Source organism: Phacochoerus africanus, chromosome 8 (genome assembly GCF_016906955.1).
Source record: "Phacochoerus africanus isolate WHEZ1 chromosome 8, ROS_Pafr_v1, whole genome shotgun sequence".
Classification (NCBI taxonomy): Eukaryota; Metazoa; Chordata; class Mammalia; order Artiodactyla; family Suidae; genus Phacochoerus; species Phacochoerus africanus.
Window position 1 is genome coordinate 19,746,976 of NC_062551.1, and position 27,394 is coordinate 19,774,369.

The 27,394-nt window shown below is 41.6% G+C and overlaps 1 protein-coding gene across 2 annotated transcripts in view; it reads right to left on the reverse strand.

Moving 5' to 3' along the window:
- Positions 1 to 24,391, reverse strand: part of CSNK2A2 (casein kinase 2 alpha 2) — a 42,569-nt gene extending 18,178 nt beyond the window's left edge. Inside the window, exons 1-4 of one of the 2 annotated variants that reach the window (XM_047789304.1) lie at positions 23,911 to 24,391; positions 23,010 to 23,121; positions 12,352 to 12,453; positions 9,275 to 9,325 (exon numbers count right to left, since the gene is read on the reverse strand). In XM_047789304.1, the coding sequence (XP_047645260.1) occupies positions 9,275 to 9,325; positions 12,352 to 12,453; positions 23,010 to 23,121; positions 23,911 to 24,014 (369 nt within the window). In that variant the 5' untranslated portion in view covers positions 24,015 to 24,391. The remainder of the gene's footprint in view (positions 1 to 9,274; positions 9,326 to 12,351; positions 12,454 to 23,009; positions 23,122 to 23,910) is intronic. The other variant, XM_047789305.1, reaches the window with a different exon arrangement.
- Positions 24,392 to 27,394: the final 3,003 nt, after the last annotated feature.

The window sequence follows — 27,394 nt, forward strand, 5'->3', positions numbered from 1 at the left end:
CAAGTGTCCTTGGACTGCCAACACAGTATTTCTAGCTATTTCAACCAATACCAATGCTATGTAATTTTAAAAAATACTAGTTGACTAGGACCCTTTAGGCCTCCTACATTACAAAGTCCTGAGTGACAGGCTGACACGCACTGTCATTTCTCAGGAGCTCTGGGGAGGAGGAGACCAAACTAATATTTTACCACCTAGGCCTGAAATTCAGGATTCCACAGAGTCTGGCCTCCTCCAACTTTTGTAGCTCTTTTTCCACTGCAGAGCCCTGGAGTTTCCCTCTCTGACCAAACAAACCTGTGTGCCACCTCCATTCTTCCCCCCATCAAATCTAGAATGACCGCCCCTCCCCCTCAGCTGGAAAAGTCATAACCATCCCATGTGAGCTCCGCAGAGTTGGCAAAGCTCTTCCTTCTCTGAACCGCCAAGCTGTCTAGTATCCTCCAGGATGCGCACAGGACACCGACAGCAGCAGCGTCCCCAGAGTTAACACTCCTCACTCAGGTACTGACAGTGACCGACGTCCTCAAAATGACTTCTCACTCCGCTGTGAACAAGAGGCGTCTCCACCTTGTCCACATGCCGAGAGTCCTATGCCACCACCCCTGCATACCACGGCATATACCTGATGGGGAGGAAGAGGTGCCAGAGCCGTGGCAGTCACTGATGTGGTGATTCAAGGTCTCTGAACGTTCCCTCCCCAAGCTATGTCAAGGGTCCACTCCAAAACTTTGTATTCTAGTCCTCGCACAGCAGAGCAATACATTTTCCATACCCCAGAGCATGCAGGGTGTGGTTCTCTGCTTGCATATAGAAGGTGGTCCATAAGTATGTCTTTGATAATGCTCACCATTCAATGGAATCAAATTAAAATTGTCTTTCAAGAAATAGAAGTAGGAGTCCTATTGTGGCACAGTGGAAACAAATCCAACTAGGAACCATGAGGTTGCAGGTTTGATTCCTGGCCTCGCTCAGTGGGTTGGGGATCCGGTGTTGCCCTGAGCTGTGGTGTAAGTCGCAGACGCAGCTCAGATCTGGCATTGCTGTGGCTCTGGCATAGGCCTGTGGCTACAGCTCCGATCAGACCCTTAGCCTGGGAACCTCCATGTGCCGCAGGTGTGGCCCTAAAAAGCCAAAAGAAAAAAGAAAAAAAAAAGAAAAAGAAGTAAACTACTAAGAGTCCATGACAAATCAGAAAAGGAAGTTTCACAAGAATCACACTTCTCTTCCATTTTCTTAGTCAGCTACATAGAGAACATCATTAACCAACCAACTACAAAATGTTGCTGGGAAGTTTGGCTTTATTTACATTCATAAAGTAAGAGACTTACCAAAAACAAAACAAGCCTAGGGTTCCCGTCATGACTCAGCAGTAACGAACCCAACTAGGATCCATGAGGATGTGGGTTCAATCCCTGGCCTCGCTCAGTGGGTTAAGGATTCTGTGCCACTGTGAGCTGTGGCGTAGGTTGCAGACTCAGCTCGGATCTGGTGTTGCTGTGGCTGTGATGCAGGCCAGCACCTGCAGCTCAGATTCAACCCCTAGCCTGACAACTTCCATGTGCTGCGGGTGCAGCCCTAAACACACACACACACAAACACACACACACACAATTTACAAAGGTGTCGAGGAAGAAAACTACTCACCAATCCTAGTTTAGTCCCAAAGCCTCAAACACCTTGGGCATTTCCCCCAAAATCAGTTATACTTCAGGACTATTCAAAGGGCCCAAGGCAGACATTTTTTGGGACTTTTAATCAATCTCACAAAGTCTGAGGAGAATAATGGGAAAAATACAATTTGATCCAGAGAATCCAACGTCCAGAAAGGAAAGGCTACAAATGGGCCTCATTTACACTGTCTACACACAGTTCTTTAGACTCCGGTAGCAGTTCAGGTACACATTCCACGGCCCCATCCCCAACGACTGTCATTCGGGAGGATCTGTCACTTCCAGAAGGTTTCCAGCCAGGAGTGGGAATCACCACCAGGGCAAACTCTCATCCTGCACACACAGTGTGCATGTTCCCCAACATACACAGCCCAGTCTACGTCCAGAAACCAGTGGTCCCCACATGGGGAGAAGAAAGCGGGAGGAGTGGGATTTCAAGTGAAAGGCGTTGGATGCCAGAAGCACCCATTTTGGCACTGTTCACATAATATATCCCAAGATCCAGAATGAAATCAAGGGCAACATTTTCAGAAATTTAAGGAAGCAGAACAAATCATTAATCAAGCACACCAAAGTTACTAAAAATGTCTTACAAAGAAATGACAAAATAATGCCAGTGACCTATAATAATAGTAGATTTTGTCCCCTCAGTTAAGGATCATTCGTGCACTTATCCTCTCCAGATCAAACCCTAACAGCACTGGTTAACAAGGTCTCAAGATAGACGGGTAGTCAAGGCCCACTTTTATGTGGGTGATACGAAATTTCCCCCAGACTGGAGTTCCTGTCGTGGCACAGCAGAAACAAATCTGACTAGAATCCATGAGGATGTGGGCTCGATCCCTGGCTTCACTCAGTGGGTCAGGGATCCATCATTGACATGAGCTGTGGTATACGTCGAAGACTCAGCTCGGATCCTATGCTGCCGTGGCTGTGATGAAGGCTGGCAGCTGTATCTCGGATTCGACCCCTAGCCTGCGAACTTCCATTTGCCACAGGAGCGGCCCTAAAAAGCAAAAAAAAAAAAAAAAAAGAAAAAGAAAAAAGAACAGAAATTTTCCACAGACTAATATGGGTCTACTATCTTTTCAAGACAGATGTCTTATCATTTAAAATGCCCAAATGATATATATTTTATTTAGAATATACATTCAGTTTTATTTATGCTCTTCCAGAGGCACAGAAAACTCAGAAGCATGTCTCAACAAAAACTCTTTCTACCTTAAACCAGAACCTTAGTTTCCTTGACACAATTTTAAGTTTGGAAGTTTTCTCCAACTATTCATTCCAACTTTCAGAAACTGGCTTTTCCTACGCATTTATTTTAAAGTTTACTATTTTGGGAGTTCCTATCTTGGCTCAGTGGAAACAAATCTGACTAGCATCCACGAGGACACAGGTTCAATCCCTGGCTTCGCTCAGTGGGTTAAGGATCCAGCATTGCTGTGAGCTGTGATACAGGTCACAGACGTGGCTCGGATCCTGTGTTTCTGTGGCTGTGGTATAGACTGGCAGCTGTAGCTCCGATTCGACCCCTAGCCTCAGAACCTCCTTATGCCATGGGTATGGCCTTAAAAAGACAAAAAAAAAAAAAAAGTACACAAAGTGTAGTATTCTGATCTAAGTATCACCATGTATCTTTTATCATCACTCTGACATATATGAAGCATAACTGATGATTTCAAGAAATGGACTAAACCAGTACTTCTACCACAAAATAAAATTCGTGGGAAAAAATTAGTAAGGCCATCGAAGATCTGAACTAAATTAGCAAGTTCTGATATCAAAATGACTATGTACCAAAGTCACAAAACAACTATCAACCAATTACAAATAACTGACATTACAGATCAAGTTTTCTGGACACAGTGCAATCAAATTAGGCACAAACTAAAAGAATCACTAACAAACTAGAGGAATCATTAAAAAATAAAACAAAGAGATCCTAAATCATACAGCCATAAAGGACGTTCCTAGGACAATAATTACTGCGCTGGCCTACACTAGTCACAGCAACGCAGGATTCGAATCTATCACTTCTGACTATAAACTCTATGATACATATTAGATGGCATTATTGTATAAATATTAATTTTCTCAAGTGTGCTAACAGTATTGTGGTTATACAGGAAAATGTCATAGCTAGTTCCAGTGCAAGCACACTTAAAGAGTAAAGCAGAATGATTTCTGAGACTTTAAGATGACTCAACAAAGAGAGACAAAGAAAGGAGGATGGAGAAGGGAGAGAAATAACTATAAATGTGGCAAAATAATAATAACTGGTAAATCTACATGAGTAATGTAAGGGTATTAACTGTGCTATTCTCCAATTTTCAGTATGCTTAGGCATTTTCAAAGTAAGTCTGGGGAGAAAAATCCAAATTCACAAGTTTATAATTTGTACTTGTAATTGGAAAACTATATAGAAGTGCACTCCATAAACAGAATGTGGCGAAATGGTGTTTGGGTGTGTAGAAAGTTAAAGCATACCTACTATTGACCAAGAAAGACAGAAACAAATCAAATGAGCTGACTTCAACCCAAGAAGTTAAAGAAAAAACAGTGAAAACCCAGGAAAGAAAATAATTAAAGAAAGGAGGAAAGATGGAAAAAAATAAGAGAAGAGCAGAAACAATAAAACAGAAAACCTAACAAAACCAAAAGCTGATTCTTTGAAAACAATAGTAAGAGAGCTCTAGCAACACCAATTTTTTTTTAAAAAAAAGAGGAAAAAAGAGCAAAGGTAAAAATAGTACAAATGTAAAGGAAAGCATAATTACAGACACATTAAGTTTTTCAGATGTAAGAGAATTTATAAACAACTTCATGTGAATATAACTGAAAGTAGACAACTTTAGAATAATCATCCAAATACTCAAGACAGAAAACTGAGATAAAACTTTAACCTATAGTATATTTTAAAAAGAAAAGTGTAGTCCAAAGTCTCCTCTCCCCACCCCAAAAGGCATTATCTTATTATAATTTTATATAATTTTCAGAGAAAGGAAAGGAAAAGCTAACTAATGTTATAAAATTAGTATAACCTTGATACCAAAATAAGAAAGACTCTGCAATAAAAGGAAATCATAGATCAAAATTTTCAATTGTATCAATAAAAATACTGAGGCATTCCCATTGTGGCTCAGCGGGTTACAAACCTAATATCCATGAGGATGCGAGTTGGATCCCTGGCAGATGTGGCTCAGATCCCGTGCTGCTGTGGCTCTGATTAGACCCCTGGGCCAGGAACTTGCATATCCTACAGGTGTGGTTCTTAAAAAAAAAAAAAAAAAAAAGTCTGTATCACTGTTGATTCATCCCTGATACTTAAACCTGGGACAAACATTCTCTGGACGATACCTTAAAATCAGTTATTAATACACTTAACACGAGTTCCCTGATGGCCTAGTGGTTAAGGATCTGAAGTTGTCACTGCTGTGGCTCAGGTTCGATTCCCGACCAAAGAACTTCTGCATGCCGTGGGCAAAAAAAAAAACCAAAACCCAAAACGCTTAACAGTAAAATGGGGGGGAAAAAAAAAAAAGAAAAACCTTTCCTAGGTGTTCCCATTATGGCTCAGTGGAAATGAATCTGACTAGTATCCATGAGGACATAGATTTGATCCCTGGCCTTGCTCAGTGGGTTAAGGATCCGGTGCTGCTGTGGCTACGGTGTAGGCTGGTGGCTACAGTTCCGATTTGACCCCTAGCCTGGGAGCCTTCATATGCTGCAAATGCAGCCCTAAAAACAAACAAACAAAACAAAAAACAAAACAAAAAACCTAATAAGATGAACACCAGACAAAAATTAAAAGCCTGAAGGACTGAAGGACACTGGACATTAAATCAACTGGTTTCTCCATTTGTGGCCTGACATATGATCTAGAAAAGAAAACAATCTTCCTGTTATGATTTGTTCTTCCAAAATACACATCTGCTCCCCGATACATAAGATCTTAAAAAAAATGACTAAAATGGCATGGCTTGAGCATTCAAAGGGGACTAGCAGTTTAATGTGGTTGAACAAGCCCATCTTACCTGTTTCTTCCCAAAGCTCCTCTCAAATAACTGTAAGAGGTGCAGCGGGGACTAACTCACAGTAACTAAGAGAATGAAGAGATAACAAATTTTGAAGCTATAAAACAGATGTCTAGTTGCCTTAGCAGACCAAAAAAGATGAGAATCCAGCTAACATTCGGCCAATGAGGGGGTCTGGTAACAAACACTTCATCTTGAAAACTGCACAAAGTCTGAGGAATTGGTGACAAGGTATCACTGAAAGAGGGTAAATGAGATTGAGCTGAAAACAGGATAATGAGTTTAAAACTCCACACTGGCAAGGGGGCATTAAGTGCACAAGTCACACCTGAGGGCTTTTCTCAACTTGAGGCAACTCAGCCAGCAGCCAGGCTTGATCCTCAAGACAAGAGCTGACACTCAGTATATCAGTAATTTCACCACCCTAAAGTATGAGTAGACATTCAAAAACCATGACATTTCAGACGACTGTAGCTCAACACCCCCAAAAAAGGAATTTGGAAGAAAAACAGAAAAGGGCATGAAGAAAACATAATGGGAAAAAACCCACATATCCTCAGTGAGAAAATAGAAGATATTACATAAAACATAAAATAGGATTCTATTTTTAAGAATTCAGAGGAGAAAATAGAGCTCTAAGATATGAAATCTGACATTTGAATGAGTTCTAGAAAGAAGAAAGGGAAGAAAATAAAAGAACATTAAAAATATTTTTCCAAAAAGGAAGGACATGAATTTCTGGACTGAAAAGCCCAGTATAAGCCCCCAGAACAAAAGATGAAAGTGACCACATGAAAGTACATCACTGTGAAATTTCAGAGACTGAGAACAAAAACAAAAATCCTAAAAGCCTGAAACAAAAAAACACAGATCACATAATATTAAACCATAATGGCTTTGGTGGTAATAGTGGAACAATCTCTTCAAAATTCTGAAGAAATTATTAATTAGAACCTAGAATTCTATGCCATGGCAAATAAATTAATTGAGAGGACAAAATAAAAATGCTTTGGGGTATGTAAGCCTCCAAAAACATCAATTTCTCATGATACTTTTAAAAGAAACTCCAAGAGAATGTATGCCATCAAAATTTCCCCTTTGTAAGATTTCTCTAGGAATTAAAAACTGATCGTCTATATGTTAATCAATAGAGCAGCTGTCTAAGAAACACAAAAATGCTGAAGAGAAAATTTTCATGTATGCCTAGATAACTAGTAAAAACTCACTGAGGAAGCAGCGGCACTGAAATCTGAGGGATTTCACCATGAAGTTCCATTAAGACCAGTTTTTGTTCATAGTAAAAATCAGCTACATATATCAGCACAATATTCTACCAGCTAAGCAGTGCTACGCTAGTTAATGAAAGAATTTACATCCCACTTTTTAAGAGTTCACTATTCACCTTATGGAGTCATAGCAACAAGGAAACTTGTTACCAACTGGAAAAGCTATCCAACTGGCCCTCCACATCCAAGAGTTCAACCAAGCATAGACTAGAAACAAAAATTCAGAAAGCTGAATTTGAATGCTCCACCACCTATTTACATAGCATTTACACTGTATTAGGTATCATAAGTAATCTAGAGATGATTTAAAGTATATAGGATGACAGGCATAGTTATGTGCAAATACTAGGCCATTTTATGTTAAGGACTTGAAAGTCCTCAGATTTTTGTAGTGTTGGGGGTCCTGGAACCAATCAGCAATTCCTGTGGATACCAAGTGATTACTGTATATAAAACCTGTTTCTTGTTTTATAAGTGATAATATCTACTTCTGCTTATCTTTCACTAATTAACCTTATTTTAGAGCGATTATCTAAGACAAAGTAAATGTGGGGATAAGATTCTTTTATTTTCATCCCAGAGTCTCTCTCCTGATACCAGCATCTTTCAACTACTCATTTCATTTTGTACTAACTTCCATCACAATGAAATCACAAGCCTTTTATTCACTGACAGAGAATTAAAATTACCTAAAGGTTCTCTAAATGCCCCTAAAAAGCAACACCACTATTTGTTATTGCATTAGTTTTCTTTTTTTTTTCTTTTTGTTTTTTAGCCCCCCCGCCCCCAAGCATATGGAGGTTCCCAGGCTAGGGGTTGAATCAGATGTAGCTGCCAGCCTAAGCCACAGCCAGATCACCAGCAACACCAGATCCCAGTCATATCTGCGACCTACACCACCACAGCTCACGGCAATGCCCGGATCCTTAGCCCACTGAGCAAGGCCAGGGATCAAACCTGAGTCCTCACGGATGCTAGTCAGATTCATTTCCACTGAGCCATGACAGGAAATCCTACATTGGTTTTCACATTATGCTCTATCATATCCAATATGCCTGGCCCCCAAAATCTTATCAGAAGATTGTAGTGTTTGAACGACAAAAATAAATTCATGAAAAACCAGCTTGAAAACCATGCTTTTAGGAGTTCCCATTGTGGTGTTGCAGAAACAAATCCCACTAGGAACCATGAGGTTTTGGGTTCAATCCCTGGCCTCGCTCAGTGGATTAAGGATCCGGTGTTGCCGTGAGCTGTGGTGTAGGTTGCAGATGCGGCTCGGATCCCACACTGCTGTAGCTGTGGCCATGGTGTAGACCGACAGTTTTAGCTCTGGTTAGACCCCTAGACCGGCAACCTCCATGTGCCATGGTTGTGGCCCTGGAAAAAAAAAAAGCAAAAAGAACACAAAAGAAAACCCCATGCTTTTAGAAGGGTATTCCAAAGTCTAAGTTAATATGCATTGTAAACATAAGAAATATAAATAACCAAAAAAAAAGGCTTTTCTAAAGCACAGCGACTCTGTGTCATGTGCTTTATATGCAGTGTGCAGGAACACACATGAAACTTGAATCCAATGTACTTTATTGCCTTTTTTCACACAAGCCCTGTATCCACTTATCACTTCCTATCAGGAATGTAATATGCCTACAAAAATTTAATCTAACATCTACCTAAAACTATGCTGTATACAACAGGAGTGTTCTTTTTTTTTTTTTTTTGTCTTTTTGCTACTTCTTGGGCCGCTCCTGCGGCATATGGAGGTTCCCAGGCTAGGGGTCCAATCGGAGCTGCAGCCACTGGCCTATACCAGAGCCACAGCAACACGGGATCTGAGCCGCGTCTGCAACCTACACCACAGCTCACGGCAACGCCCGATCGTCAACCCACTGAGCAAGGGCAGGGACCGAACCCGCAACCTCATGGTTCCTAGTCGGATTTGTTAACCACTGCGCCACGACGGAAACTCCCTAAATTTTTTTTCTTTCTTTTTTTTTTTTTTTTTTTGACAACAGGAATGTTAATGATAAAGCATTAACTTAGACCCAGCAGAGGAGCTATTCCCAGAGTAAGTGAGGCAAAGGTGATAAGTAGTTTCACCCAATGCAAGAACCTAATTGCTTTCTGCAACCTGTACTAATGCTACAAGGAATCCAATGTTATCTTCTGCTCCTACTAATGACCTCTCTTGGTCTCCTTATATTCTAGAGTATCAAGAGTACTTAGGCCACCTCCCCATTCCCCATTAACCCCATGCCAGAAAGAAAAAGTATATACGCACCTTAAAATCTGTATTATTGATATATTCAAATACCAAAGCTGGTGTCTTTGACTGCAAGAGAAAATATTAATGCTTCATAAGTATTCAAACAATAAATGTAATTTGCTTCTGATGTACTGGTCCACCCCCAATCCCACTTTATTTATTTATTTATTTATTTATTGTCTTTTTGCTATTTCTTTGGGCTGCTCCCGTGGCATATGGAGGTTCCCAGGCTAGGGGTTGAATCGGAGCTGTAGCCACCGGCCTACGCCAGAGCCATAGCAACACGGGATCCGAGCCGCGTCTGCAACCTACACCACAGCTCATGGCAAAGCCGGATCGTTAACCCACTGAGCTAGGGCAGGGACCAAACCCGCAACCTCATGGTTCCTAGTCGGATTCGTTAACCACTGCGCCACAACGGGAACTCCCCCAATCCCACTTTAGATGAAAGAAAAAATTCGCTCATCAGGGAGAGCCTATTAAGAAAAAGTCCTGAAATTTATGTTTGGAATTCGCTTCAAAATAACGGGATGGTAGGCAGTGAGCAGGTGGTGGGGTATAGATGAAGCAAAGCTGGCCACAAGCTGATTAACCTGAGCTAAGTTGGATGATGTGTGCAGGGAGGCTCATTATATTATTTTATCTTTTTAAATCATTGACGTTTTTGGTCATGCTCATGACATGCAGAAATTCCCAGACCAGGGAATGAGCCACAGCAGTGAAAAGCTGGACCCTTAACCTGCTGAGCTATAAGGGGACTCCTGAAATTTTTCATAATAAAGGTTTTGCTTTTTTTTTGAAAAAGAGATATATTCTCTGACCAACCTGTCAGTGGGTGTTGGGTGTGGCACATTAAGTGAAGATTTATACTCTGCAGTGTTCCAATTTGCCAACTACAAAAAGAGGGATATGTTTTAATTTTGGTTCAATGAATGAACCAGATGCATTTTACAGAATTATCATTGGTCTTGTGAATTTATCATAAGTCTCTACAGGATTAAAAAAAGAAGTCCATGAGTATAAGTAAGTTATAATGTGAAATTACTGCCTTGCCTAGGGACAATTAGAGAATGTCTTGCTTTACAAAGATATGTTCCCCCCCAAATCATATAAAATCACATGTTCTTTTTTCTTTCTAGGGCCGCATCTGTGGCATATTGAAGTCCCTGGGCTAGGGGTTGAATCAGAACTGTAGCTGCTGATCTATACCAGTCATAGCAACACCAGATCTGAGCCCAATCTGCAACCTACACCACAACCGGCAGTAACGTCAGATCCTTAATCCAACTGAGTGGGGCCAGGATTGAACCCACATCCTTATGGATACTAGTGAGGCTCTTAACCCACTATCCACAATGGAAACTCCATAAAATCACATATTTTTAAAGCATAACTTTTAATGCAATGAGTACAAAATTTTACTATTTCCTTGTGTAAATACAGATTTTCAAACGTTGGGTTTACTTAAGTAAGGTACAATAATGCTAACAGGTGGTAATAAGCTCTCAAAATTGAGAGAAAAGGAGAAGTTTAAAGAAGGGGTTTCTTATAGAAAGAAACAATACCATCCTGGAAATCTTGATGGCTACAAGATTTTGTTCAAGGTAGCAGGTGAAAATTACCCAGGAAGTGGGCCACAGTACATGCATGCATGCCTCTGCCAGAATAAGCATCAGCCTTGGCCCAAGGATTCCTCACTATTCCAATGCTGAATGGGTCTAATCAAGACCACCAGATCCCTCTACAGGCTGAGAGCAAGCCTGTTCCCCTACAAGTTAGGGAACGAAGGTTCCTTGTTAGCTTTCATTCACTTCCATTTACTTGTGTTACGCATCATGTAAAACACACACGCGAAAGCATGTGCAACAAATCACAAAAATAATAAGACAGAAAATCACTGAGTTTTGTTAACATAAAAAAAACAAGGCGGGGGGGGGGATGAAGATACTTCAGGTATAAAACTATGTACTGGCTTACACTACGTTAAGTCAGTGTAAAACTCAATCTGAGCTGATAAGGCTAGGATACATTTTTAATGCCAAGTAGATAGAATTTAGCATACAACCATCCTTCTCAATCTGATTTTCAGAGTCCAAAAGGAAAAACTTTCCTCTTTTTTCAATTCAACAATACTGTATAATCCTGGGCAAATTACTTAATCTCTGCAGACGTCAGTTCTCTTATCTGCACAATGGGACAATGGGGATAATAATGGTACCTACGCACTGAACTGCTGTAGGGATTAAATGATGTGATACAGTAAACACTCAGTGCCTGGCACAGAGTAAGCATGCAATGCATGCTAGCTACGTTATTATGAGGATGTCTTTAGCAGACAGAAGCAAAGACCTACTTCTTAAACAAAAGCTCACAGGAGAAGAGGGGAATATTTGAGGTAGAACAGGTGAAGGACAGAAATTGGATGGAAGTGCTATAAAAGTGGTACAAAACAAACAAAAAACTCTGCTAATCATAAACACTTACAGTTAGGTTACTCCCTAGGGGGAGAGAAAACAAAATTAAACCACATACGTAAAACTGCTAACAATTAAGCATTTTAACAAAAATATTTAAACTGCATCTGCCCACACAATGTTAGCCCTAATGGTGGATCCTGAATTAAAAGATCAGTATGAGAAAGAGCAAGATAGTGACCTCAGGGTATCTGTGGGGCTGTGATTTGTTCAGCTCTCTATGCCAAGTGTCCACATGGAGACACTTCCTATCTCCTAATATAAACCCAGATTTTCAAATGTCAGTCTTATTTAAATGATATAAAATAATGTTAACTGGCAGTACTCTCAAAACTGGGAGAAAAGCAGAGGCGAAAAGGAGATATTCAGCAAATGTTAGTGGGCCAAATCAAAATAATGAGGTAATAAATCTGGGACAGGGATTTTTTTCTACATAAAGGTTCCATAAAAGTGGTGGTGGCTATTTTATCACTGGGCCACCAGGATTTTTTTCTGGTTTTCAAAACCATTAAATTGTAAAGACAAATATAATCATTATATTGTAATAATGTTTCCCATTACTTTAAGGTTCTATGAGACACACACACACATACTCTGCCACAAACACCAGGCACCTACCACAGGGTCCTTCACAGTGTCAATCAGCTTAATGATATTTGTTCCACCACGAAGGTTCTCCAGAATCTTTACCTCTCGTTTTATCTTCTTTTTCTTCACTGGCTTAAATACACAAGAGTAATGAGAAGTAAGACTCCTTTTGAAGTTAATAAATACAAATTCAAATCCATACACCAAATGGATATTGCACTATCTTGCACACCATGTTATGCTATAAAGAACATGTCTAAATTAGAAGGGGAAAAGGAGGTAGGGAAATAAAATGGGCTTGCCCATAAAAACTTATAAGAAAAACCAAAGAATTCACAGACTCATATAGCTTATGTGTCAGATCTTTAAGCAGCTACGATTAGGGCACATAAAATTTTGAACACTCATGTCATACTTTAAAAATAAAATGCTTACTAGCTAAGTGCCAAATGGAAAATGTTATAACTCTGAACAGCTGTCTATCACACACTCACAAATGGAAAAACTGAAACAAAATGGTGAGACACCTGCTCTTCCAATGAGTTGTATGTAATTTTGTCTTCTAGGAGTGAAGACCAGTTCACTGACATCAAGTTACAAACTTGTTTCCCAGCTGCTAGGTCCCATTTCCTGTCACCATTCCCATTTCCTTAATATCTAGAATCTGAAATCAGCTCAGAGCCAGTAAAACTTCCCAACTGATCCCACTCCTAAAGAAAGAGATGATGGATCAGCAAAGGAGAAACTGATCTTTGACATAGCAGTGATTGAAAACCCCTGCTACCTACTAACCATTCAGTTCCCTGGATAAAAAAAAAAAAAAAAAAAAAATTTGAAAAACCTCAAGCAGAAAGAGTAGCATTATACATGTTATTTCTTGTCTGAAATGGGCTAAAGAGTTTGAAGAAGAATAAAAGCAGCTGTGGAAAAATAAGCATTATCACAATCAATTATGTTTTATAAAGTACTTAACGGGCATACAGGAAGCACTCAATAAATGTTAGCTTTATTATTTTTAAAGTTTTCATTAGTGATAAATCATATTTCTTCCTCACAAAATTCCTATGTAGTAGACTCGGCTAAGTTGAGCTATTTGCCCAAGCTCACACAGTTAATAGTAAAGAGTAGGGGTAGGATTCAAATCTAGACAGTCCCCAGGCCTGCCTCACTCTTAGCTATTATGTTTTCATTTCCCAAGTGCAGCTATGGGAGAGATATAACTAAGGAAAGGAGTGTCCCATCACTGAGACACTGTTATAACAGCACAAGCAAATAGAGTCCAATAGATTGGCCATGAAACAAGATTAAAACAGTCTGTGTATGTGGTGGTGGTGGGATGGGGGGAGTTGTTATATACACACATGACGGAGAAACCATCATCTCTTGCTGGTCACCAAGCTACAGCTCTGAACATACAACAAAACAGAGAGATTATTAAATACAAAACACCTGCATCCCCTATAACAGGGTCCTTGGCTGAGAGATCCTGCTGCATTCTTCCAAGCCAGCTACCACAGTCATGCCCACTTCACTTGGTCAGGGTTCTCAGTAGAACAGATCTGGCCATTGCAGTTCTTCCCTGCATCCACTTAGGAATTTTACTCCTAATTACCCTTTTTCTTAACTACAGAGCTCAATACTTTGGGAAAAGGAAGCACTTGAACATGAAGTACGACGTGGTCAGAAAAGAGCCAGAGAAGGACATACTACAAAATAAGTACCCTATAAGCTTCAAAAATGTCAATATCATGAAATACACTGAATGAACAACTACTCCAGATTAAAAAGGTATGACAACTGAATATAACACATGATCCAGGATTTTTCCTTTGTTATAAATATAACATCGTAAGGGCAACTGGCCAATGAGAACGAAGGTTGTAGATAAGCTAACAACACTACATCAATGTTCATTTCTGATTTTTGATCACGGCATTGTGGGTTTTGTAAGAAATTGTTCTTCAGGCAATATAGGAAATTAGGGATGACTGCAATTTACTCTCAAGCACTTAAGACATGTAAAACAAATATAATTATATATATGCATAAACACATGTATGCATCTATATGTATATATATTATATATACACAAGAGAGAGAGAAGAGTAAAACAGATGCCAGTATTTGAGAAATCTGAGAGACACAAGAATTTTTATGATTTCTAAGTCTGAAATTTTGCTAGAAAGTTAAAAGAAAAAAAGTTGGCTATTATATCTAAAAACTCAGCCATTGCTACCATATTCTAGAGTTGTCATCCCATACTAGAAAGCAGTTACAAGTCTGCGGGAGTGGTAACAGAGGGAGAAAAACACCACAGCCAAAAGAAGCCTGTGTTCACCAAAAGTCCTCCTCTCCCTCTAACAGTCAATCAGTACAGGGGTAAGCCATTAAAGAATTTGCTTCTATGAGAACGCCCGATATAAAACCTTGCTCTGTTCTCTGCTATTTAGCAACAGACCAGGCAGGCACCCGGTTCCTAGCCAACTCAGTTAAGATAAACGTATTTTTCATTATGTCTAAAGATAACTTATAGAGGAAATGAAGCATATTTTGCTACCCTAGTGTCACCTGTTCAACCACTTCCCAAACTAGTCTGACGACAGCAGGACAATTCTAAAGTGGTACAATGGAGTCACACTGCAGCTGAAATCCACAGCTGGAATCCTCACAAACTGGCAAAAGACCAAGATACTGCAAAAAAGGAAAAGTGATGGACAGTTCAGGACACTCCCCTCCAAAGCAGGGGCACCAAGTCTCTAAAGGAACCAGGGTACAGGTAACTCCCTTTAATTTCAAGCTTACTCCTCTGAACCTGAGGGATGCTGCAGGAGTTAAAAAACCAATGAGCTCCCAGGGAGTGAAGGTAATGATTTAAATTCCATAACTAGAATTGGAGAGAAAAAGTTAGGATTTCTAAGGGAGGACCCTTAGCATCTGAAGGAAAAAAGACCATGAATTTTTATAGAAATAAGGATGCTTTGACCCTCTAGCCCAGGGTCTGGACTCATTCACCACCAGTAAAACAGAGAATACATTTCTATCACAACCTCATCATTTCACATTTCATTCTGCGTGCTAGAAAACGCCTCTCTCTCACCCAACTTTCATTTATTCCAACTCAGAAAGCGTATGATTCTAACTGAATTAGTTTCGCTGTTTTACACAACAAAAAAATGTAAACTCAGAGTCTAGTAGATAAAATGGCAAAAAGCTAAAAAAAATTAATGTATTAAATCTAGTTTCAATAATAAATGAATTCTGGCACACACCTAAAGAGAATATTTAAAGGGAAAAAACTCAAATTCTTCTGTGTATGAGCTCTGAAGAGAAAGAATTTCAGAAGGTTTCTGCTTACAAGTGAAGAGTTTCAGCTATTTAGGAGACCTTGTTTAATGTAATCCAAGAGTAAGGATTTCCTTTTTCTTTTTTTTTTTCTTCTTTTCCTATCCATCAACATTAAACATTTTAAAACAACAGACCAATTTAGTGATGGGCTGCTTGGAAAAACAAAAGTTGATAAAGTAATCTGGCTGATTCATTTTCTCACAGTTGCTTTTGTTATTTTATTTTCCTTTTTTGGCTGCACCCGAGGCACATGGAAGTTCCCCGGCCAGGTGCAGCAATGCCATATCCTTTAACCTACTGTGCGGGGCCAGGGAGGGAACCAGGGCCACCACAGAGACAAGCCAGATCATTACTCCACTGCACCACAGTGGGAACTCCAGAGCTGGTTTTTATTTATTTATTTATTTTAATCTTTTTTGCCTTTTTGCCGTTTCTAGGGCCAATTCCATGGCATATGGAGGTTCCCCGGCCAGAGGTGGTTTATAAAAAGCCAGATCTGAGAATGGTTTCAACTACTAACATTTAATTGTGATTGAATCTGCAAAGTAATGTCTACCAAAGGTTTAAGAATTATGACCTGAATACAGCCCAGCAAATATTGACAAGCAAGGTCTCTATATTTTTCTTTCCAAGCACCACTGAACCAATAAATTCAAGGAAGGCAGCAGGAATATTGCTCAGAACTTTCCAATCTGGGATTACTTTTATTCTACTACCAAAGCAACAACTGCCCCATTAAGATATTGATTTTATCAGCTGCAATAAACAATTACAGTGAACAATGGTTGTGAGGAATGTAGGACGGAGTAGAAAGCAAGCTCAGTCTGGATGATGGCTTTTATTACCTTGGTAGCATCTTTAAAATCCACTGCAACTAACCTAAATATGAACATTTATCTGAGCAGTGTTTACTTCTTCACAGCAACTTCCCCTAATTTCATCTTCCTAATTACATTATCAACTTCTTGAGGGTAACTATTCTCAGGATTAAAAAAATTTTTTTAATTTAAAATAAATCTCATCAAGAGAGCAGTACAGTCCTTTCTACTCTGGTTCTGCCCTCTAAAACCATTCACTCGGTCAATCTGAAACACTGTTGTTATAACCATATTTTACTGTTCTAAGTGCAGGCACTGCTTTAGGCATGTTTAATTCACATTTAATAGTACTCTGAGATGAAAACTGTTAGCTACCACAATTTTACAGGAGGGCACTGAGGAAGTTGAGATTACTGCTCAAGGCCACGAGCTCCTAAGTGTTGGAATTAACATCTGAATGCAGGCAGTCTACTTTCAGGACCACATTAAAAAAAAACAACAACAAAACAGAAAGCTCACTGTGTAGATTACTAAAACACTACCACCTATCTGTACCTCATGTGCTTTTTCCTACAACCTGTGAGTTAAACAGAAAGGTACACTCATTTCACAGGTAAGAAATCACTCAGGCGGGTATAAATGAAGAAGCTGGTTCTAGAACCTGAGCCCCTGTCCTCCATTTACAGCACTCCTTGCACTTTACCACCCTGACACTGAGGTGACAGATCCTAAAACTCAGGCTCCAGAAATCACCTGGAGCCATGCTCTACACATGAAAATGGATATGCAATATCAAGATATTCTTTTCACACATGGTTCACTCTCCAATAAACTCTAATATATTAAAGTGATAAAACTGTTAACCCTTAAATCTGGCAAGTGATCAGGATGAGACTTGGAAGAACTATATGGGTTAATGAAGTATGAAAACACTGGTTCTTCTGGTGTCAAACCAAGAACAGAAACTAACATTTCACTTAAGCGTTAAACATGCTGCTGTGGATACAAACCAGAGAATCCAAGTCTGGGTCCCTATAGCTTCCTGGACATTCATTCATTCCACACTTTAAGGAGCAACCCATTGACATCAAGTCTCAGAAGAATAACTCCAAAAATCATTAGAAACAAATTGATTCCATTTGTCTTCCAGTGAGTGTCTGTCCATCTTTCCAGCACAGCTCAGCACATCCAGCAAACGTCCTATCCGTGTCCCTCACATCTACTAGACTCCACGGCAAAGACTCCACGGTCATGGGCCTAGTGCTTCCAGCCCCGTAACCATAGGACCCTGAGCAAACACCTGGGTTTTAATTCGTTAAAAAAAAAGTTTCAGTTCTAATAACTTCTATGCTCCCCATTCTGTGATTCTGTTTCAAACAGGTTAACCACACTCTTAATCTCTGATCTCACAACTGCAATATGAAAAAATAGCACTGATTAATTTGCAATTTAAAAAACCTGTATTATTATTACTTTTTTCTTTTTAGGGCCACAGCTGTGGCATGTGGAAGTTCCCGGATAGGGGTCAAATTGGAGCTGCAGCTGCCAGCCTAAGCTGCGGCCATGTGGGAACCAAGCCTGCAACCTACACCACAGCTCACAGCAACACCCTACCCTTAACCCACCGAGTGAGGCCAGGGATAAAACCCGCATCCTCATGGATACTAGTTGGGTTCATTACCGCTGAGCCACAAGGGGAACTCCTATATTATCCTTAATGTTACTAATACTTTAATAATACTTTTTAAAACAATTTTTATATGAGACATGTGAAAACTAGAAATACCAAAAAAATTAGATAAATTAGTATTAATGTCTTGCTTTAGGAAGATGATGTTTTGGTACACTCATCTAATAAAGTAAATGGAGAGTAAAAAAACTACCACCTGAGACAATAAAGGGAAAAGTACAGTATCAGCATGGAGAAAACACCATTTTGTTATGACCTAAATGATCACCAGCTCACTATAAAGTAACGAAAAATAATCTGTAATCAATAGTCACCTTATTCTTCTTTTAACACTGCCTCCTGACAGCACAAATTTTTAAAATGTCTACAAACAAGCAGGCTTGGAAAAAACAAACTTGTATTACCATCATTCTTTGAAGCCTGATAATTTCTGGAGGGAAAAAAATTAATCAAGTTCTTTATAAAGTAAAACTACCAAAAAGAAGTCTTATATGAGGATTTCCAGTCCTTGCAGCATAGATCCAAAAGCCTACACATTTGTGTTTTAAATGTTACTGCTCTTAACTTCTGTTTAGGAAATAGCAGTTGAATTTGAAGGATCCCAGGAACACAAAAAGAAATGAAATCCATAGAGGTGGTACTTACAAAATGTTAAAAATTGTCCAAAATGGCCAAATGCTTATATTTCTGTGTAAACCTTCCTAAGAGGTACTACAAAAGAACTGAAAAGTTGATTTTTTAGAATCAAAAGATGAAACTTCAAGCACAAAAGTGGCTTTCTGCTCTGCTCTGTTAACCCTTACCACCAGCACTCCACTTGTTCTCAAAACAATTTCTGTCAAAAAGGATATCATCCCCTATTGATTGGAAAGTTAACCATTTCAGCCCCAGAATCTCACTTCAGGACAGAAACATTCTGCTCACCAATTTCTTTCTTTTTTTTTTTTTTTAGCAAACCTGCGATGTACAGAAGTTCCCAGGCCAGGGATCAAACATGAGCCTCAGCAGTGATCCAAGCCAAAAAGCTGGATCCTTAACCCAATGAGCCACCAGGGAACTCCACCAATTTCTAAATTCCTAAAACCTCTTCATAGTTTCAATACTTTGGTCAAAAAAAATATTTAGAAATCTACTGATGTAAATGATATAAAATTCCTCCGTGGTCATTCACCATCTAATCATTCTCACATATCAGAAAGAATTGGATGCAAATCTTGTTGACCAAAAAGGCAGGCAGCCCTGTCCTCAAGGAATGTACCCTTTGCCTCAGTCACAATGTAAACATCAATATATAAGTTTCTTCCCACAATAGGAGTTCCCGTCATGGCACAGTGGTTAACGAATCCAATTAGGAGCCATGAGGTTGTGGGTTCAATCCCTGGCTTTACTGAGTGGGTTAAGGATCCAGCATTACCGTCAGCTGTGGTATATGTTGCAGATTCGGCTCAGATCTGGTGTTGCTGTGGCTCTGGTGTAGGCCAGCAGCTGCAGCTCTGATAAGACCCCAGCCTGGGAACCTCCATATGCTGAGGGTGCAGCCCTAGAAAAGGCAAAGACAAAAAAAAAAAAAAAAGTTTCTTCCCACAATTGAAATACAGTAGGCCTATATGAAGAGGAACCTTTTTCTAGATTCTTCCAAATTATGAGCATCTAGCCCTCTGTTAAGGACATAATTTCCTGTGGCCAAATACCACAGTAGGTATTGGTCACAAATTTGACTTCTCTGAATAGGGGCACATAACTTTGGGTAAAGACCCTATTCTTTTTATTTTTATTTTTTGGCTGCACTTGAGGCATGCAGAAGTTCCTGAGTCAGGGATAGAACCCATGCCACAGCAGTGATCATGCCAGATCCTTAACCCATTGAGCAACCAGGGAACTCCAAGTTCCTATTCTTTTTATTTTTTATTTTGCTTTTTTAGGGCCACAAGTGTGGCATATGGAAGTTCCCAGGCTAGGGGTCAAATAGAGCTGCAGGTGCCAGCCTATGCCACAACCATGGCAACCCCCAGATCCGAGCCATGTCTGTGACCTACATCGCAGCTCATGGCAATACCAGATCCTTAACCTACTGAGCAAGGCCAAGACTTAATCTGCATCCTCATGGATGAACCACACCAGGAACTCCTCTTTCTATTTTTTTAAATTTTTTTTTTTTTATGGCTGCACCCTCAGCATATGCAAGTTCCCAGGCTAGGGGGTCGAATCAGAGCCACACGAGGAGCCTATGCTGCAGCTTGCATCATCAGTGGTTTTTTAACCCACTGAGTTAAGGTCAGGGATCAAACCCGCATCCTCATGGACACTGTGTCGGGTTCTTAACCCACTAAGCCACAGCGGGAAGTACCCCTATTCTTTTATTTATTTATATATATATATATATATATATATATATATATATATATATATATATATATATATATATATATAAAAAATACTTTTAACCTACTTTTAATTCAGCTGGTTAGAAGGAGAAAATCCAACAGTACCCTAGGCAATTTCTAACCCCATCCTTCAGATAGAACAAATCTGGACAGAAATGTCATAGGGCTTTGAAAAACAGAGACTGAGAGTAGTTTTCACCAGTGGAAACAAGGTGGTTCAGGCTGCACCCTGAAAAGAACGTGTGTGAAAAAGATCTAAGCACTAACACTTCATTAACTAGAGCATCAAAGGGGCCTCCCAAGACTTATTCTAGAACACTGGAACTTACTCTGTGCTCAATGTTAAGATCTTACAACCTAACACTAAAACAAACAGTAAGAGAGAGGAAAAAATAGGAAACAGGAGTTCTGGCCAAGGGTTATTTCAACATAGTGACGTTAGATATGTTTCTTGGTGCCTAAATTTCCGGTTGGTTAAAAATGTCCTTCCGGGAGTTCCCGTCGTGGCGCAGTGGTTAACGAATCCGACTAGGAACCATGAGGTTGCGGGTTCGGTCCCTGCCCTTGCTCAGTGGGTTAAGGATCTGGTGTTGCCGTGAGCTGTGGTGTAGGTTGCAGACGCGGCTCAGATCCCGCATTGCTGTGGCTCTGGCGTAGGCCGGTGGCTACAGCTCTGATTCAACCCCTGGCCTGGGAACCTCCATATGCCACGGGAGCGGCCCAAGAAATAGCAACAACAACAACAACAACAACAAAAGACAAAAAAAAATGTCCTTCGGTTTCCATATCGGGTACCCTAAAGATATCCTATAAATCTTTAGAGCAGGGGAAAAAACTATCCAGCAACTGAGGCTATGAAGTTCTCCACAAGGATGACAAAAGGACAATATGACACTTCCCTAAATGAATGTACTATTACTTATATACACACCTGAATGTGGTTCCCTTTCAAAAGATGCCACAGGAAGTTGCATACTTAACTCTAAAAATGCTACCATCACATCAAAGTTTAGACATTTTTCTGGAATTGCTTTAGAGTCAGCAGTTTATTCTTCTGATTGCACAACAGTGGGATATGGGTACTCCTAATGTCAATTTATGCCTTGCTTATTTCCTAGAGAGATTTTAAGTAGCTCTATTAAAAACATTTACGCTAATGTTTAACAGAAAAAAAACTGTATGGTTTCCCAGGTGACTTCTCTGATGGGAATATTTCTTTAAATATTTGTTTGTGAAGAAAAAAATTAAAGACCACATGACTTTGTAGGAGCAGTTCATATTTAGGGAAGAAGAGAGTCAAACTCCCCATCTTCAGTATCAATTCCTCACATCTCCCCCCCCAGTGTTTCTGACAGCACAAATAACTTGCCTATTTCTCTGCAAACCTGCCTCTTCATCACAAGGCTAGAATGGTACCAGTAACAGAGTCAATCACTTTTCTGAAAGGTGATTTTCTGACAGTCTAAGCCTGACCTCCCTTTTTAAATCGGGACACAGCTGCCCCAACTTTACTTAAGACACAAAAACAGCTTTTCAATCCTACATTCTTGTTCGCAGAGCCTCTCCAAAATGGCCACAATGGAACTCTTGTATATGTGAAAGTGCTTATATGCTCCTACTAATCAACTCTTTGGTCTTCTCACGATTTCACTAAATGACATGCACACGCATTAAATGATCAGGCAATGATCATTGAAGAGAGTCTAAGAATTATTTTTTATATGCCTTTGACACATTATCAAAGCTACACAACCAGTTACTCAGAAGAGAATTTAGCCAACTCTTCATGTTCATCAAGATCAAGCCTTCCTTCAAGAGATGACAAAAAGTATCTTTGACAAACTCAGGGTTCTATAAACTAGACAGGTTGTTTTGCTTCAATTCAAAACAACCCAACTTCACGTTTACTAGCTGATAAGCAACAACGAATCTTCCTGGCACTACTGGCTCACTATATCCATCTTACCTGAAACTTTTAACACCAAGAAGGAAAAAACAAGTCATTATCCACAGGAGTAGTTCCCTCCACTCAGGTTTCAAATGCATCCTTGAAGCTACTTTTTTACAACTTTCTGGAATAACAAATTCAGTACTTGAGGAGCCTTTGCGTTGATAGGATCTTCATGAAAAGGCTCTTTTTGCTTCTGAATACCTATTTATTTTCTAACAAATGGAGCCCCTTTGGAAGTTTCACTTTGGAAGCCTTTAATTACATTTCAGAACAAGCATGTTCCTGAACCATCACACTTAGAGTTGAAACAGGTCTGCCTATTTCTGCAGATTTTCTTGAAAGTTCACAGGAAAATGAGGTGGGAGGAGTAGGAGAGGGACATCAGACAGAACAGATGCAAAATGAGAGCTCAAACTGCTCATTGGAGAACGTGGCTGAAATAGTTCATACCCTTCTGACCTGTGAAAAAGAAATTTTAACGCCGCTCATAAGACACTCACCTTGAGAATTTTTACAACCACTCTCTCGTTGTTGGTGATGTTAATGGCCTCAAATACTTCACTATACTTTCCCCGACCAAGTTTTCGAACCAGCTGGTAATCATCTTGATTACTGTGAAAGCCAAGAGCGACAAATATAAATGGCAGGACTTAGGATTAACCAAGCCTATGCCCACTACACACCCCATCCAGGCGCTTCCATTAATCAAGCACTTGGAAGTGTCTACACATCATGCCACAACTCATTCCCTAAATGAAAGCCACAACATAAACTTGGCTCCTCGCACTAGACGCAGTTCCTAACCTAATTGGTCCCTCATAACTTAGGGGAGATAAGGTGGAAGGCACGGGTCTGACTCAATCTAGAGAGGTGAGCAAAGCATCCATCCTGGAGGCCCAGAGGTGCCCCTCTGCCCAGCACCTGCCTTCTATTGCACACCCAGAAGGTAGACACCGCCTGCCTTGAGAATCTGGACATCCTTAAAAAATTTCCTCCCACCCATCCTCATTTCAAAAAAATAGAAAAGCAAAGAATTTTAATAGCTCAAGAGGACAGCTGCTGACTTCCCACCCCAATAGAAACCCCAAAGCGTAAAAGGAAAGGCTGCTCCCTTACTCCCACCGGGCTCTGGTCCCTGAACCCCTACATTTGTAAGGAAGTATACCCTTGGGTAAGGGGTACGCACAACGGAGAGGAAGAAGCGGAAGGGAGGAGAGGAAGACGAGGGCACTGGTGGGGGGAGTCGACCTCCCACCCCAGACGGGAGAAGCGCAGGCCCAGCAAAGGGGCAGGCGAGGAGATAGACAGCGAGGGACAAGTGCGGTTTGCGCGGGGGGGTGGGGGGACGGCCGGACGGGGGTGGGAGTGAGAGGGCCCGGCGGGGGGCGGCGGCGGCTTTACCCCCAGCTCGGGACGTGAGACTCATAGTCCCAGTACTCGCGGCTCCTCAGGCTGTTCACCTCGGCGTAGACCCGGGCCCTGCTGCCCGCGGCCGGGCCCGGCATGGCGGGCGGGACCGGGGGGCGCCGCGGGGCGCCGAGGGCGGCGGCGGCGGCGCGACGGGGGGCGCGGGGCGGCGGGCGGAGGAGGCGACGGGCCGCGGGCCGCCGGAGGAGGAGGAGGAGGAGCGCAGCGGCGGGCGGCCGCGCCAGGCCGGGCCCGCGGGGGCGGGCGGGCTGGGGGCGCGGGGGGCGCCGGCCAAGCCGGCCCGGCCCTGGAGCTGCCGGCGGGACGGCGGGGCGGACGGCGCTCGCGCTCCGCGGCGGCCTCCGCTCAGCTCGCGGCCCCGAGGCGGCGGCGGCGGCGGCGGCGGCGGCACCAGCAGCGGCAGCCGCCGGCCGGGAAAGGGGCAGCGGCGGCGGCGGCGAAGAAGGAGGAGGAGGAGGAGGAGGAGGAGGAGGAGGAAACCCGGAAAAGGGGCCGCGCTCACTAGGAGCGGCCGACGCCCGGCCCGGGGCCGCCCAGCCTCACAGCGCCCCCTGCAGCGCGGGGGGACCCGCCCGCCGGCCTGGTCCCGCCCCTGGCCCCGCCCCTCCAGGATCCCCTTCCAAATCTACCCATCCTTGGTCTGGCAGAAAGCGCTCATCACAGGGCCTCCCCGCCCACAGGCTGCTGTCCTAGAGCCTTGCCCCTTCGCCTACTCTTCCAGGACTCTCCTGGAGACCCCCTACCCCAAGCCCTCTACCCTTTCATCATCCAGAGTTTCACCACCAGACCTCCCATACCGACCCTGCTGTGACACTTTTGTCACCCAAACTGTTCCCATCAAGTCCCTCCCTCATGAAACTTGCTCTTTTCACTCAGAACCTCTCCAACTCCTGATTTCCCCACCCCTCCCAGAGACAGCCCATCTTCCCTGATAGACTCTCCCCTGCCACCCACAGACTCTTGAACCTCCAGACTTCCCCTTCTCTCTTCATCCACAAAACCCTTATCTTACATTTTCCCCAAAATATCCTTCCAGAACCTTCCCTAAGAACTCTCTTTATGTTCATATCCTCACTTGGTTAAGTTGGAGTCAGCCAAGTTACTCACTGTAAAGTTCCTATTTTTCCCTTTGTAATTAATAAGCAAAATGCGTGGAGACACTTTGAGACCATATAAATACCTTGTTTTGGTTTGGGAGGACAGAGAGCAGGAGAACTGTGAGAGTCCTGCCTTGAAGGGACAGGCTAGGAGTTGGGTATGGACTGAGGGTGGGGTGGCCAACCAAACTTTGGCCTATTTTACTAGGTTGTCTTCTAGCCCTGAACACTCTTCTCTCCTTGATGTTCTGGGCCTTTCTTTGGTCTTGCTTTTCCATCCCACATTTTTTAATCAGTAGAACTTCCTCACTCAGCCTGGGTTGCTTTGAATCCAATCCTTTTTCATATTCTGTTTTCTAGGTGAGGCCCTGCTTCCTCCTTCTTGATAGAATTAAGAGAACAAACTCTGAAGCTAGATCCTTCCGTGTTTGAATGCCAGCTCTGCTACTTACAAGCTGTGTTACCTTGGGCCAATAACTTAACCTCTCTATGCTGTGGATTTTACAAAATAAAAGCAGTAATGGCACCTACTTCACAGGACTAGGGAGCAGATTAGACAAGATAAACCATGAAAAACACTTAGAACAGTGTCTAGCAGATACTGAGTGCTCAATATGATTATTATCTGACCAGGGCCTTTCCCTACACATTGCTCTCCTTGAGATGCCCATCTTTCAGTTTTTTCTACCCTCCAAGTTTGGCCGACATCACCTCTACCCCCTCCAGTTCCATTTTTCTCTGCCTGACTCCTTTTTCCTCTCCAAGTCTCACTTTTATGTTCATTTTATTTATTTATTTTTTTTGCTATTTCTTTGGGCCACTCCCGAGGCACATGGAGGTTCCCAGGCTAGGGGTCAAATTGGAGCTGTAGACCCTGGCCTACGCCAGAGCCACAGCAACGCAGGATCCGAGCCTCGTCTGCAACCTACACCACAGCTCACGGCAACGCCGGGTCCCTAACCCACCGAGCAAGGGCAGGGATCGAACCCAAAACCTCATGGTTCCTAGTTGGATTCGTTAACCACTGCGCCACGACGGGAACTCCCATTTTATTATTTTTTAATGATTTTTTTCCCATTATAGGTGGTTTACAGTGTTCTGTCAATTTTCTACTGTACAGCAAGGTGACCCAGGCACACATAAATTATCAAGCTCCATCATAAGTGACTAGATATAGTTCCCAGTGCTTTAAGTTCATTTTAAATATTAGAGTTGATAGTGCTCAACACCCATCCACATTCTTCAGAAAATTGCATATTTTGTAATTATTTGTTTCTTAGGTTATTGTCTATTTCCTCCACTGTAAAAACAGCATAAGAGCAAAAACTGAGTCTAGGTAGGTGCTCACCACTGGCTCACCCTGCACTTGCCACAGCTCAAGGCTTTCAGTGAATACAGTGTTACCCTACAGAGCACGTGTTAATTACAAAGGGGAACCTGGAGGTCATCACTCTAATCCTGAATCACACTTGACATCATCCAGTAAGGGACCAAGGGACCCTCTGATGTGCTGCACCAAGAAAGGACACAACATCTGCCGCCAAACCTTAACTTGAATCTAATCAGACAAATCAAAACCGGGGAGCTTTCTGCAAAGCAGCTAGCCTGGACTCTAAAAAAAAAAGAAAGAAACCCAAAAAACCTCTGGAGTAGTGCTCTTGATTAAAGGAGACTGAGAGATGTAACTATTTTAAATAAAGTGTATAATTCTGGATTCAATCCCAGATGAGAGAGGTAGGAAGGAAAGGAAGGAGAGAGGGAGGAAGGGAAGGAGAAAGAATGCAGATAAAAGGACACCGTATTGGGGCTACTTGGGAAACTTGAATACATAAAAGTATCAAAGTATCAATGTTCAGTTTTATGAGTGAGAGGATTATATTGTGGTTGAACTCTCTTGATCTTGGAAATTACATGCCAAATGTTTGGGGATGAAGTATCATAACATCTGCAACTTTCAAACGGTTCTGCAGAGAAACATAAGTTCCTGAGAGCACAAGCATGAACAGGGAGAGGGGAGAGATTCAGGAGAAATGTTGACACTTGGGGAATGTGATTAAAGACTATGTGAGCTTGCAATTTTTTGGTACTTTGAAATTTCTCAAAATAAAAATTGGAAGAAAAAACCATTTATAGAATAAGTGGGCCTTGGAATTTAATTCCCAAACCTGCAAAACTCCCCAAATCTCTGTCACACGAAAAAAAAAAAAAAAACAAATGTTCTCAAATTCTTAATGCAGCATTTGGATTTCTTTGTGACAAGTCCCTGTGAACTAGTCTAGATCGGAGGTTTTTAATCCTGAGCCCCTGGATGAGCTTTTTAGGTTGATGGAACTCCTGACACTGTGTGCAAGATTTATGGG